General features: G+C 34.5%; 1 protein-coding gene across 10 annotated transcripts in view; it reads left to right on the top strand.

Moving 5' to 3' along the window:
* The first annotated feature begins 342 nt into the window (after window positions 1–342).
* Window positions 343–13,164, top strand: part of Fur1 (Furin 1) — a 150,738-nt gene continuing 137,916 nt past the window's right edge. For 4 of the 10 annotated variants that reach the window (XM_053755341.2, XM_053755339.2, XM_053755338.2 and 1 more), the window contains exons 1-2: window positions 344–497; window positions 3,003–3,288. In XM_053755341.2, the coding sequence (XP_053611316.1) occupies window positions 3,133–3,288 (156 nt within the window). In that variant the 5' untranslated portion in view covers window positions 344–497; window positions 3,003–3,132. Of the gene's footprint in view, window positions 693–3,002; window positions 3,289–13,164 lie in introns of all 10 variants that reach the window. The other 6 variants (XM_053755337.2, XM_053755333.2, XM_064436427.1 and 3 more) reach the window with 6 other exon arrangements.

Raw genomic sequence — 13,164 nt, 5'->3', positions numbered from 1 at the left:
AGCATCACAAATATGTACCTATTTGTCTACGGCTCTGGTTATTTTAAGCTCGTTTCTATTATTGTCCTATGGTAAGACACTGCGCTAAAAGAAATTCGAAGTGTGTTATCAAAATCATATAAATAAAAGAATATTCACATAAATGTTTATAAAATACTTTTTCAAATTTCTATTCCAAAGAGCCTGAAAATTTAAAACGCACCCGACACATTTTACCGCGGGCGTAGCTGCGGGTATGTAACAACTGGTGTTAAATATTTGCTTAAAACCGGGGAAATTATTGGCAGTGTGCAACACTGAACTCGTCTCATGCTCCAATCGGTGTTCGCAACCGAGAGCGACGTAGCGGCGAGCCAGTCAGCATCACGTGCGCGCTCGCGACGGCCGTGTTCCGCACCGACCTGCGCCACTATTCACGCGTCACTTGACAGTTGTGCCGTGCTAAATAATGACTGTACATCTATACTGTGAAACCTAGTGCTTGTTCCTACCCATTTGTACGTGACTAAACCACACATTAATCGATTCTGAAAAGCCTAAACTGCAAACAGTGCGGGATAAGAGGTGAACGCTCGTCGCAGCGGCGCCGACTCTCACCGGCGACTATTGTCTAAGTGCCACGGAATCTTAGTCCTTCCCATCGGATTCCATCGACGAAACATCCGTCTTCCGACGTGGATTGCACGCAAAATGTAACAACAATCGCCCAATTATGTTTGTATAGTGATCGAACATAAACAGATAAGATAAAACGACTCCTTGGGTTTGTTGTTTATTTCTAAAGTACTACTTATTTTAAATGTCAACAAATTTTGCATCTGCAATTCTGCATCAACGTTCGAAGATATAGTGCCTACTCTTTCTGATGTGAATAAATAACACAAACTACTTGTGATCGCGTTTTGGTGTTCCACTTACCTATATTTTGTTATTTTTGCAAAGTAAATTTATACGGTAAATACCTTAACATAGGAAACTTTCTAACTGCATAGCATAACCTCATTTCACGGGCTGCTGCAATGACAAAGTAATCAAATGTGTGAATCTTCCATTAGATTTCGCATTTATGTTGTCATTATGTCGCTTCCCGCTGAGCTGTAAACAGAAAACAAATAAACGGACCTAGCTAGTTGGTTTGTTTTCGATATAAAGCAACAAAACTACCTATCTTGCACGCACTTAACAGAGAAAATAGCGGGAAATAAAAGCTGTCACAAACTTTTTTCACTCCTTTTTATTATAAGTAGTATCTATAAACTGATTGTAATCAAAAAGGATCTTTTAATATACCAATTCTCCTCCTACGTGACTATATTGCCGTAATTTGGTCCGTTCTAAAATTACCCAATTTCTTAGAATAATAAATTGACTAGGTAGGAGGTAAAAGCGATGTCAAATTTGTGCACAGTACCTACCTACTTTACTGTTTGTAATATTTAAATATAGAACAAAAATATTACGAAACCATTTTCCTCGAAACTACTAAGTTAGCCTATATTGAAGTAAATATTTGTTTGTGTATGCAATTATCTATTACATACGAGAGGTATCTACGTAAGTATACGAAAAAATATGTAAATGACAATAACAAGTCCATACTTCATTCATACAAGGAAAATACATGTATACCTATTGCACTTACATAATTATGATTATTGCAAATGTACCTATAAAAATGTTGGTGAATACCTACCTATTGACTGCTACCAATAAATGATGACTTGAAATTATATTAGAGTCTGGAGATGTGTTAATCTAAAAATCTGAAGATGAGTAGGTAGTTGAGAAACTGAGACTAATTCTTATGGATATCAGATCAGACACTGGCACGCAAAGGTGACAGAACAAGGGAATAATTTGATTACTAGAAAAGATAAAAAGAACATCTGGGTATATAAGTAGCTTTTGTAATGGACAAAATGAATTATCTGAGATTAGTCAATGAATAATATGGACACATGATACAGATTGAGTAAGCCCCAAAGGAAGTTCAATACTAATAGGATACTTAACTATACTATATTTAACAACACATTATTATTGATAAACATTCAAGACCAAGGTTATTTTGGATAAGATCATTTTCCATCTTGACCTGACTGGGGATCGAACCCGGGACCTCCAGTGAAAATTAATTGAATTTAGGATTAAAGCTGACCTAATCATATCGAATGCAAGAAAAAGATACTACCATAATTTAATCCACAAAAACAAATGGGAAGAGCAAAGCGTTGGCAAGGAATTAATTAAGTCCGAAATTTTTGATTTATATAATCAGAATAGGGGAACTCTCTTGGAGGGCCTCGGATATGTTATAATTATCTTGTTTATCGAGGCCGGGTCGCGTCCAGTTGAGATAAAGACGGGAAAATACACTACATTGATGATTGATGACGATAGGCTAATAAAGAGTTATGTAACAGACACCCCCTTGCTGTCCTTCGTTTCTGCTTGACCTACTTCGCTGGTCTACATTCACAAGAGCTTAATCTGCCGGGAACAATGCCGATCAAAGCTTAAAAATGGCAATGACGATACAGAAAATATATATAGCCTTTCTGTGATTGATGGGGGATTAAGATTCAAGTGGCGTTTGATAAGTGGTTTGTAGGCTGTTCAGAATTTGATGTACCTACTGATATTTTTCGCAATTCTGTGTTTGAATAACTGTCACTATATAGTTGAACACCTAGTTATCAGTTTAATCAACTAGGTACTTTGATAGCCATAGTTTATGTTATTTAAATGTATTAAATTAAATTAATGAAATCACCAAACATCAGGCAATTTGACTGCCTTTATGCAAATATGAGTTCATATCTCGGTCAGCTAATAAAACCAATTGGAATTGTAAAAACTAACTTTGATTGAATATGTTTTATGATTAATTACGCTATTTATGTATCTAATAACGATACACAAAATATAGCCTAATTATATAGAACTAATAGTGATAGAAAAAAATATCATGCTATATTAATTAGAGTGGTTTACGTTCTTAGGTTAATATATTTCCAGAACTAGTTAAAAAGTTATGAACATTGTGTGACAGCTCGCTGATTGGCTTGCCGTCTCGTTCAAACAGTACCAGTGTGCAATGCTAACAAGTACTAGCCGGTGATTGTGAGTGCAATGGCGCGAAGGTGTTCCGCCATTTTGTTGGTGTTACCGATGGTGCTGAAGGTGGCTCTAGGGCAGTTCACCTCGCAATGGGCCGTCCATATACCGGAGGGGAAAGAAGCGGCCGATGCTGTAGCCAGGGACCACGGCTTCATCAATTTAGGAGAGGTAAGAATCTGTGCTTCCACAAATATGAGAAATGTGAAAGTAATTGTTTGGTATCTCACCCCGTAACGGAGCATTAGACTGAGGTAATTTTTGATGTTGAGATAGTTTTTGTAAGAATGTTTACGTGGCATATATCTAAATCCAGGTACACTGTTTTTTAACTACTTCTGCGATGTCGTCTAAGAGTATCTGAAGACTGTAAAGAATTTGAAATTCCGATCCTTGAAATCTGACAGTAAGTTTCAATTTTGTTTCTTTTTCGCTTAAATTTCTTAAAACCCTTGTTTGTAAACACTTGTTTGGGTTATATCAATCGCATATTACATAATGTATAGTACGTACCTAGTACATAGCCCGAACTTAGCTTATCAAATGTATTTTTAACGCTTAGATTGTTTATAATTAGTAAGCATGACTTCATTAGCTATTATCGGCAAAAATCATTAAAACATAACGCTATTGGAAATGCGTAAACGCGGTTAATTACTAGTTTTCCTTTAATTATTCAGTTTCAGCAATAAACAACTGCAGCGTTAAAGCTGGGTTACCTTGAACGTTTTGCTCGTGCGATTACATGAAATGTGTACTACGTATTTTGTTTTAAAACAATCATTATGTAATAACATAATATAGGTACATACAGTATGTTCTTTCTTCTTAGCGACTCGGCTAAATTTGTGGATACCAATACGACTGATTCGGCATTATCTGTGGCGTCATACAGAAGTTCACTCAGCAGAGACTCAACAGAGATTTTTTATAAGTAGAAAACATGAATTTATTTTTTTGCCATTGCAATATCGAATTGAACATGTTCTGTTTACCCAGTGTTGCCAGCCAAGTGGACCATTTATTTTGACTGACAGATTGTATGTGTTGTTTAAGTCTTAAATGACCTAATGCACCTTAAACTTAACCAATAACTTTATCAACTTAATCGTTTGTTCCAATAATAGGAATCAAGCCAGTGTTAAACTGCGAGAGCTGTAGGGCTGATCCATCTCTGAGGAGTGTATCAGTATCGACTGTGTAACCGCCATGTGAAAACGTAATGCTAAATACACGTCATGACTTTCTCAGTCTCCTAAAGAGCGGGCATTAAACTGTATGTAGCATTATATACAAATATAAAAATTACACAGATTGAGTTAGCCCCAAAGTAATAAAGTGTCTGTCGTCTGAATGCTAGTCCATTCAGACGAGAATTCCTAACCTCCAACTCAAGAAACCTGTTACGTACGTAGATTGGTTGTAGATTGGTGGTTCAGCGTCAGAATAATGTGTTATGATATATAATTCATTATATATAAATAGATAATCATTGTCACTTGCCCTAGAAAGTGAAAAACGGTCATTGTCGTGTCAGAGCCTCTGTAACCTTGTCCGTTATCAAAGGAATACGTAGTCATTGTTTCTATAACAATTAAGTTATTGTGGAGTGTTGCCTTTGATTAATTAACCGGCAATGACGAAACATTTATTACTTCAATGGCGCTTGTAACATTGACCGAAATGGACATTTTGGAGTATCCACATCCGTAAAACCGTAAATTCCAACCTTGACGGTTGGTGCTCAACAACAGTACGTTTTTAACGTCTTCCAGCGCTGTACTAAACTTGAAAAAATGGATTATTCAAAACTTGCCTCAGCGGTGTATACCCTAATATGTCGACTTTGGGGCATTCAGGAAAGTCTACAGTGTCCTGAGTTGGGGTGTCTGCTTGTCATCTGATGAACACTATTCTATAAAAAAACAACGTGTTGCCCCCCGGGAGGTTATTAACGTTGTGCATTTTTGACGTCTTACGAATTTTCGATCAGGTCACGGTGTCCTGACGTGAGTTTAACATTTTTCACTCATCACAAAAAGTGCACAACGCCGCTAAAGAAGTTTTCACTTCAAAAACTATGGAAATGATTATAGCCAGCTTTAAAGTTATTTGTGTCCCCTGATACTGTATCTGTATCAATGTAAATGTAATCTGCAACATGTGGTAATCTCACGTCATGACACATTTGCGTAGACATATTATCTCTTATCCCAGGTTACACTTATCGCGCGTCGACTTGATAAAATAATTAAAATACCCGCAACATTCATACAGTTTCATTGTTTCACGTCAAATTCTTTTTTACAATATAGTAAGAAAGATTAGTATTATATAACATTAATAATACTTAGGTATATTTCTCTCAAAATGCTACAACTGCTAGCATTCCGGAACGACAGTTACTAAGAACAAATGTCGTCATGTTTAGTACAGATTTCTGAAGTGTAACTTTACTGCAATTTGATTTCTCATGAAGTTATAATTCCCTACACAACGCATATTGGATTGGTTCCAAAGAGGTGATTCTGCCGAGTGTAACATGCATTATCCATGTTGCGATACAAACGTGCTGCACCGGCGGCAACTGGGAGATGTGTAAAATTAGCCTGTTATTTCAAGTAAGATGCAAGAGGATCGCGTCTCGTAATAACAGATTTGAGGAAATTCCCCATTTAGACGCCCACGTTGTAAAATAAGGTGACTACAGAAATTACATTTGATGATGATGACCAGACCACATAGGTATTTAGTTTTAGCATCGTACAGTACTGCGTCATATCAATTTTATTTCATTTATTCCATATAATAATTTTAAAGAATTGTCGGAAATGAAAAGATCAAATACAAATACAACAATCAAACACTTTCATCGCCATAAAATAAAGTGCCACTAACGTACTTAACTTTATTATCATTTATTTATTAATATGATTAATTATAAAATTTAAATTAGTCAAATGTTAATGGTATTAAATTGCGAGGCAGTCTGTTGAACAGTTTTACTGCTTGAAATTGTACGCTTAACTCAGTTAATCTTAAATATATAGAATTGATTATGCGTTTCACTTTCGTCTTGTGTTTCATATTTGATCGTCCTGTGAAAATACTGTTTCAACTTTTAATAGTCTCTCTCTAGTCCTAAATTGATTAAAAGACAGAGCAGAAAGACAAGAAATCTCGATGGTCCTTTTCAGGCTCTTCCATAACTGCTGTCAGCGTAGCGATCTAGTCCCGTTAAATTTATTGGGCTATTTCTGCATTAGTTTTATTTTGTGCCCACGTTACCATTCCACCACAATTCATGTGTCTTCAACATCCACATAACGTTGTGAGCGAATTAATTAATTCGTATGTAGCTTTTAACTCCTCCCTTGTTGCATCCGTTTTATAGAACTATGAGAATTTGTAACAAGTACTTACCTACATTTGTGTTATTGTGGAAGTTACAAGTACACGTACGATCTTCTTTTATACGTCGTAATATTTATTTTATCATGTTTGTCTTTATTGGATCATTAAGTTTATATCATAACGTGGATTTTGCGTTGTGTTTACATTTGTTCATTGGCTTTTACCTAATAATATTGTGTAACCATAATATTTGTGACGTCTTTCCTTAATTCTACGTGCTCAACAAAATTAAGACGAGAATACACAGTTTGTAATTAGGGTAACTTGTATCTCAGCTGGATGGTGTACAAGCGATATGAGTTTTGCGAATCGCGTCACGTGTTTTACGATAACTTCAAGTAGTTTTATTACTATTTGCCCACGTTCACACCACATTCGGGTAGTATTTGTTTTAGAATAACACAAAAACGAAAAAAAAAATCTCATAAATCATTACTGTAAAATATAAGTATAGTATAATTTCATGTTTAGTTTGAAAAATCCAGGATTCATTTTAATTTTTTGAAATTATTTTATCAATAATGGCAAATTTTTCTTTAATTATATTAATTAAAACATTGTATCTGAATCATTGTAAAATTATGTGAAAATCGAAATAAAAAATACTTATTTTGCGCTTCTTAACTCGTATTTTTTTTTCCAAACGTAGTAAGGCGATAAATTAACAATTTTAAAAACACCCGCAAACAAAACAAACACCGTAAATATTCGTAAACATTCACTTATAGCTGCCGAGCTCGGTCGAGCGAGGGACAGAAATACACAGGAAAACTGAAGCTATTTGTTTAAAGTGACAGCCCTGCTTAATCTGCATATGGATTTCTATTTCAAGGGCTGTCGCCGACTGCAGAGTGCACTAAACTGTTTATGTTTGTAATGTAAACACGGCTTATTTTTTTATTGGCACGTGTTTTCAATGGCAATGTCTTAGTTCTTAAAAAAATATTTTTCATTACCTACGGTAATTAACTCGAGTCGATCATAATTATAGATTTATCCCACAGTTTTTTTTTTCGTTTCAGCCATTGATTCGAGATCAAATAATGAAGTTTGTAAATTCATAACCTAGTTTAATAATTCGCTCGCGTTAAATGCGAGGAAAATCGTATCTATTTACTTCCATTGGCAATGGAACATAAATTAATCATATCATTATTATGCCGGTTACACACTAACGCCGAACTCGGGCAGATGCCAACACAAATACACGAATATTGCGTAGTTTGTATGAGAGCTTTTATTTACTGCAATGAAAACACAGCAATGTATGCCGAATCCGCCAAAGTTCGGCAAACTATTCGATAATGTATAGCCAGCATTAAATACGACACTCCATTCGAAATTATGCGTTGAAGTTTAACATAGAAAACGTCCAGCAAAATTTATATTAAACATTATGCTATTTATTTTCCAAAAAAATCAATGTTCATTAGAAAAAGGAAAAAAAATGAGGATTTTTTAAAAATAATACAGGAAAATATAAATAATATATATTCAGTTCATACTTATGGAATTATGAAATTATATCCATAATTTTCTGATATCGTTACATCATTACATTGCCATAAACAAATTACCCGATGAATTAGATGTTTGTTTAACTACCAGTTTATTTCCATTGTCTAGTCAAATGATTATATAAATTAATCAACTTAAAAATGAAGAATGTCCTCCATTTGTTTTATTTTTTATTGAAATAGTTTAACTTAATTATCTTATACATAACTACTTCTTAAATACATCCGACTGGAGAATTATATTAACATAACAAGTATGGTATGCAAACGGCATGCGTGGGAGCTAAAAGGATGCATTGTCTATGTCTTGTCTATGCCTCGAGCTTGTACTATGGACAGAGACGGACTTCGTATTGAAAATTTAAATATTCACTTTGTTCCATAAATTTTTGGCCACATTATGAATTTATGATAAAAAATAATGGGTATGCAGATCTATTTTTAATATTAAAAATACATTAAAAACCAAACAAATCATAGTTTCCGATATTAATTTCTGACAGTGTGACCACCTTTGATAATGATCCATCCAAGAGAGGAAATGTATTCTAAATTCAACAATGTATGTTGTTTGATAATAAACAACAATATCTCTTTGCGGAGAATGCTTTGAAGCCGAAGCAGCACAAAGGGTGCTGTCACTCGCCTCATCGGCCTAGTGTGCCATTCGATAACAAAATGTCGTCAGCTACATCACAAGTTATAGAGAGTAGAGAATTATATGAAATACTAGCAGCGCCCCGGGGCTTCGCTCCCGTGGAAATTTCGGGATAAAATGATTCTATGTGTTATTCCAGGTTATATTCTACCCGTATACCAAATTTTATAACAATCGGTGCAGTAGATTTTGCGTTATAGACTAACAAACGTACTCACAAATTTCGCATTTATAATATTAGTAGGCCATATACCTAGCTGTCAGTTTACTTTTAAATAATATTGTAACATGCGCTCGGATTTGGCAAGCGATAGATAGGATGCATGCAGATATACAAAATAACTCTTGTTTTTGTATTCCACCGTTCCTTTCTGTCGGTGGCCAAATCGAGAGGAGAAGCAGAACGACCTTCTTTTTCTCTATTAAATACGTGCAATCCAGCCAGCAGTTTTGTATCTGTACGGTTGTATGTGTAGACAGAATTAATGAATAAACATTTTTTGTAAACTAAGGGTGGGTTGCAACCTTTGACGTTAATTTTATCGTGAGCAGAAAAACGCACCGCAGCCGGTCAAAATCAACGTCAAATTTGAAGGTGCAAATCATCCTAACACCCAACGGTGACGGCAGAAAAATAAATAAAGAAATAGCCAATTCTAAAATCGCATTTATTTTATTTTGAATCACAAAAGTAATTCAATTAATTCGACACTGCGATGATAAAATGAGACATTTCTGTACTCATGTTATCTTGTGGGAGACTCCACTTTTTCTTGTCATACACATTTATGTGTTCTAGATAATCCATGATAAATGATAGGCATTAAATTCGAGGGGATTTCCTTACTACTTGGAAGGTTTGAAACCCAGGCAAATAGCCTATATGTTTAGTATTTCAAGCTGGACATTTAGACAAAATATTACGTTGTGTTTTTCCGCGCAAGTTAAAGTTTACGTCAAAATTAACTGGTCAACACTATCTGCACTTAAAGTAAATTGTTGGTTTGTCCTTGCGATAAAAAGCTTACTACTTAACTGGTCTGGTTAACTTACTACACAACGAAATCTAAATTCGTTATAGCCAGGTTATAGTATTCTAACAATTTACCAAATTTCAAAGAAATCCATCGCGATATTCTCGAAAACTACTACACGGATTGTGTGGTTTTGATGTAGAATTTATTATATTTTACACGAGCGAAGCTGGGCCGCTAGTATTATACATATTAGGATTTTTGCAATAAACATGTGTACAACTATAATATACATTCTTATGTACGTATGCTATTTATTGGACAATAACCCGGTGTGCGAGTACGAGGGTCCGTACAGTCTACTGCATTTCAAGTTGCCCTGTCGTGATCTTTATGCTGCGGTAATAGGAGCTAATTTAGAATGAATTTGGGTCGGTCGATGTGCTGTTTGTACACCCGTCTTTGCTTGAGCGGCCAAGCAGTTCTTGACAACTTATTGTTTTAACAGCATTTTCTAACATTTAATAGCGCTAATTGTGTAGTGTAGTAGCATTTCAAACAACTTCACTTATTTTTTTGTTGTAATAATAAAATAGACCCAGTGTGAGTCGGGCTTGCGCACGAAGTTTTCCGTACCATAACAAAGGCAAAAAAAATATGTCTGTTAATAGGATCCCCCTAAAATTTATTTCGTTCAGATTTTTAGTTTTTGATTTTATAGTGGCAATAGAAAATTTCAACTGTTTATGATGGTTCATAAACAGTTGATATTTTGATGACAGACAGAGACAAAAAAAATGGCAGCTGTCAATAAAATAACACACCAAAACACCTTTGCTTTTGGGAAATTTTATATCAAGCCAAGAACCTTTTTAGGCTTTTTCTATTTTCAATCACAACCCTTTAGAAAAAGGGTGGATAGATATTCACCCTTTCAGCCTTGCTTCAGGTCCTTTGCTCAAAAGTCTCTTATCAATTACGTAATTAATCATTACTTATAAAATTATTTTGAATAGTTTTAAAATATAAGAATGAAATGAAATGAAATGAAAGAACATGAAAGCCGAAAATTAAAAAATATATAAGTAATTGACATCACTACACACTTTATCCATTCAAAGAATTTGGTTATTGTTTGATCAAGTGATTCACTGCCGATAAACTATTGAACAATGGCGCAGGAATCTTAATTCATACAATAATACATAGTCTAAAACAAGGTCTGCCTTCGCGTCTGTTTCTAAGTGTTTTTCATATGGATTTTCACTGTTACTTAGACAATTTCTTTCCGAAGGTGTAAAGAACTCGTGCGAAGCCGGGCCGTACCGCTAGTTCAATGTAACTTAATGCTTTATAGCTGAAGAAATAATCTGGAAAACCACGGAAAACGCTAAATTTGATATTTTAAATATATTAAACGCGGCATTAAAACGTGGGGCTTTAAATGTGCCAAATGAATAAAATGTTTGTGAAACACACAATCTTTGTTAATAAAAGATCAATAAAACACTCAATTTAATTAATTTCTCTTTCTAAAGCTAAAGACAGTCAGTGAGGGTATTGATAAGTAATAACCTTAGCCTGATAACATGTAGCAACTTGTCGCTGTATCTGTTATTATTATCAGTTAGTAACTTACTCGTATGCTTCATATTGACAAAGGAAATAGGTATGTTTATATATTGTATGATACAATTTCCCTTTAGAAGTATTGAGGAAGTAGATATTTCCTAATAAATAATAATACTTGCGTAGATACGCAAGTATTATTATTTAGATGTTTATAAAATACATCTTTTGTTTTGATTGCTAATTACATCCGTGATAACATTTCTATTTCGTATAGACTTACTAGAACAACATTGCTCTATAACTATATTCTTCGGGGGCATTCGGGCAAGAAAATAATGCATTAATCATCCTTAACCCAGAAAATGTACACTTTGGCGACGGAAGCAGAAATCCAGTTGCATTATTTTTTGGCAACACTGCTTGTTTGCACTGTGCACGGCCATAAAAAATGGATGAAATAGTATTATGTGTCGCCCCGTCTAGCCATTGCAAGCGAGACAGCTTCCAGCAATATGTGGTGACGAAAAGCTATGCCCGAATGGGAGTCTACTAATGGAACTCTCCCATTTATCACTTTGCCCGGCGTATACGTGCTTATGCTCACTTTGGCGACTATTCACCGGATACGCAATTCATGATGACTTATCTGTCGTTACTCAGACTTTATTTCTGACGTCACTTTTTATCACCTCGCCCTCGACGCTAACTTAAGCGAATGTGTATGTCATCATTTTATATATTTATAGCTTTGCCATCGCCTTGCAATGAAGATCAATACTGTTAATGTCTGCGTTGTGGTAGTTCCGAAATGTCCGAATGAATCATGAATTAGATTAAGAAATTGAATGTGAAAAGGTCTAATTTCAATACATTTTTGTTTTTTTATTTCATACGAATGAAAATTTGTTGAAGAATTTATTTCTCAAAAAATATAGTTATAAACTTACAGAAAAACTTAATTTATGTGCATTTGTTATTCGACGAGCATAACATTTTATTTAGTTGTTGATTACAAAAAAGTCTTAAGATCTTCGCAACCTATTTTGTTTATTTTCCTATAAAAACTGTTGTTCAGACCTATATTTTTCATTTGTAGTTCAAAACGAATCTGTTAGTTGTAATATCACAGTCAATTTGCCACGTATTTGGAACTTTCATTCTTACATTGAAAGTGAATTCGCACTTCTACTTTCTTGATGTCGAATCGACTGTTACGACAAATCGACTATAACACTTCAAATGTACGTAAGTTATATGCAAATAAAATCATAAAATATTTATTTTTCTTTATTGTTCCAAGTAAAAACATGTAAACAAATGGCCGCATTCACAACCATTGATATAAAAGATGCTTTGAGTCGATGCTGTTTCGCTACAATAGTAGTGCTACCCGTTTACATTAATCGTGGTAGCTGCTGACGTAGATGGGCTGTGAATTGTGGCCCGTGTTTACTGTGCCTCCAGCCAGTGCCAAACGAACCGTACTCGCGGTTTACGAACCGTGAATATAATTTTTTTCTGCTAATATCATTCGCAATTTGAGGGTAGACGAGCGATGAGGCAGGGATTAGTAAATTAATCAATGTTTAATGCAAAAAAAAACTTAATAGTGCTAGACTTAATAGCCACATATGAGAAGACAGCAAATTAATTTCTTTACCCATATACATACGTGATGATTACATTTTATGATGATAATTAAAATGGGCACTAAAACTGAAATAAGATTTGAGAGGAATATCTGATTCAATGTTGTGTTGTGTACAAACAAATTATTTAGTATTTTATTATTTGCATTTAATTTATAAGTAAAAAAGAAATATAATTATCAATTCAGAAGCGCACTTTAGATGGTATCACTTGTTGATAAGAATTTCTTCAACGCAAAAGTTTGTTCTCGACATTTAAGAGA

Source organism: Plodia interpunctella, chromosome 15 (genome assembly GCF_027563975.2).
Source record: "Plodia interpunctella isolate USDA-ARS_2022_Savannah chromosome 15, ilPloInte3.2, whole genome shotgun sequence".
NCBI classification, from domain to species: Eukaryota; Metazoa; Arthropoda; class Insecta; order Lepidoptera; family Pyralidae; genus Plodia; species Plodia interpunctella.
The sequence above is the reverse complement of the archived record's forward strand: the minus strand, read 5'-3'. Positions and strand labels throughout refer to the sequence as shown.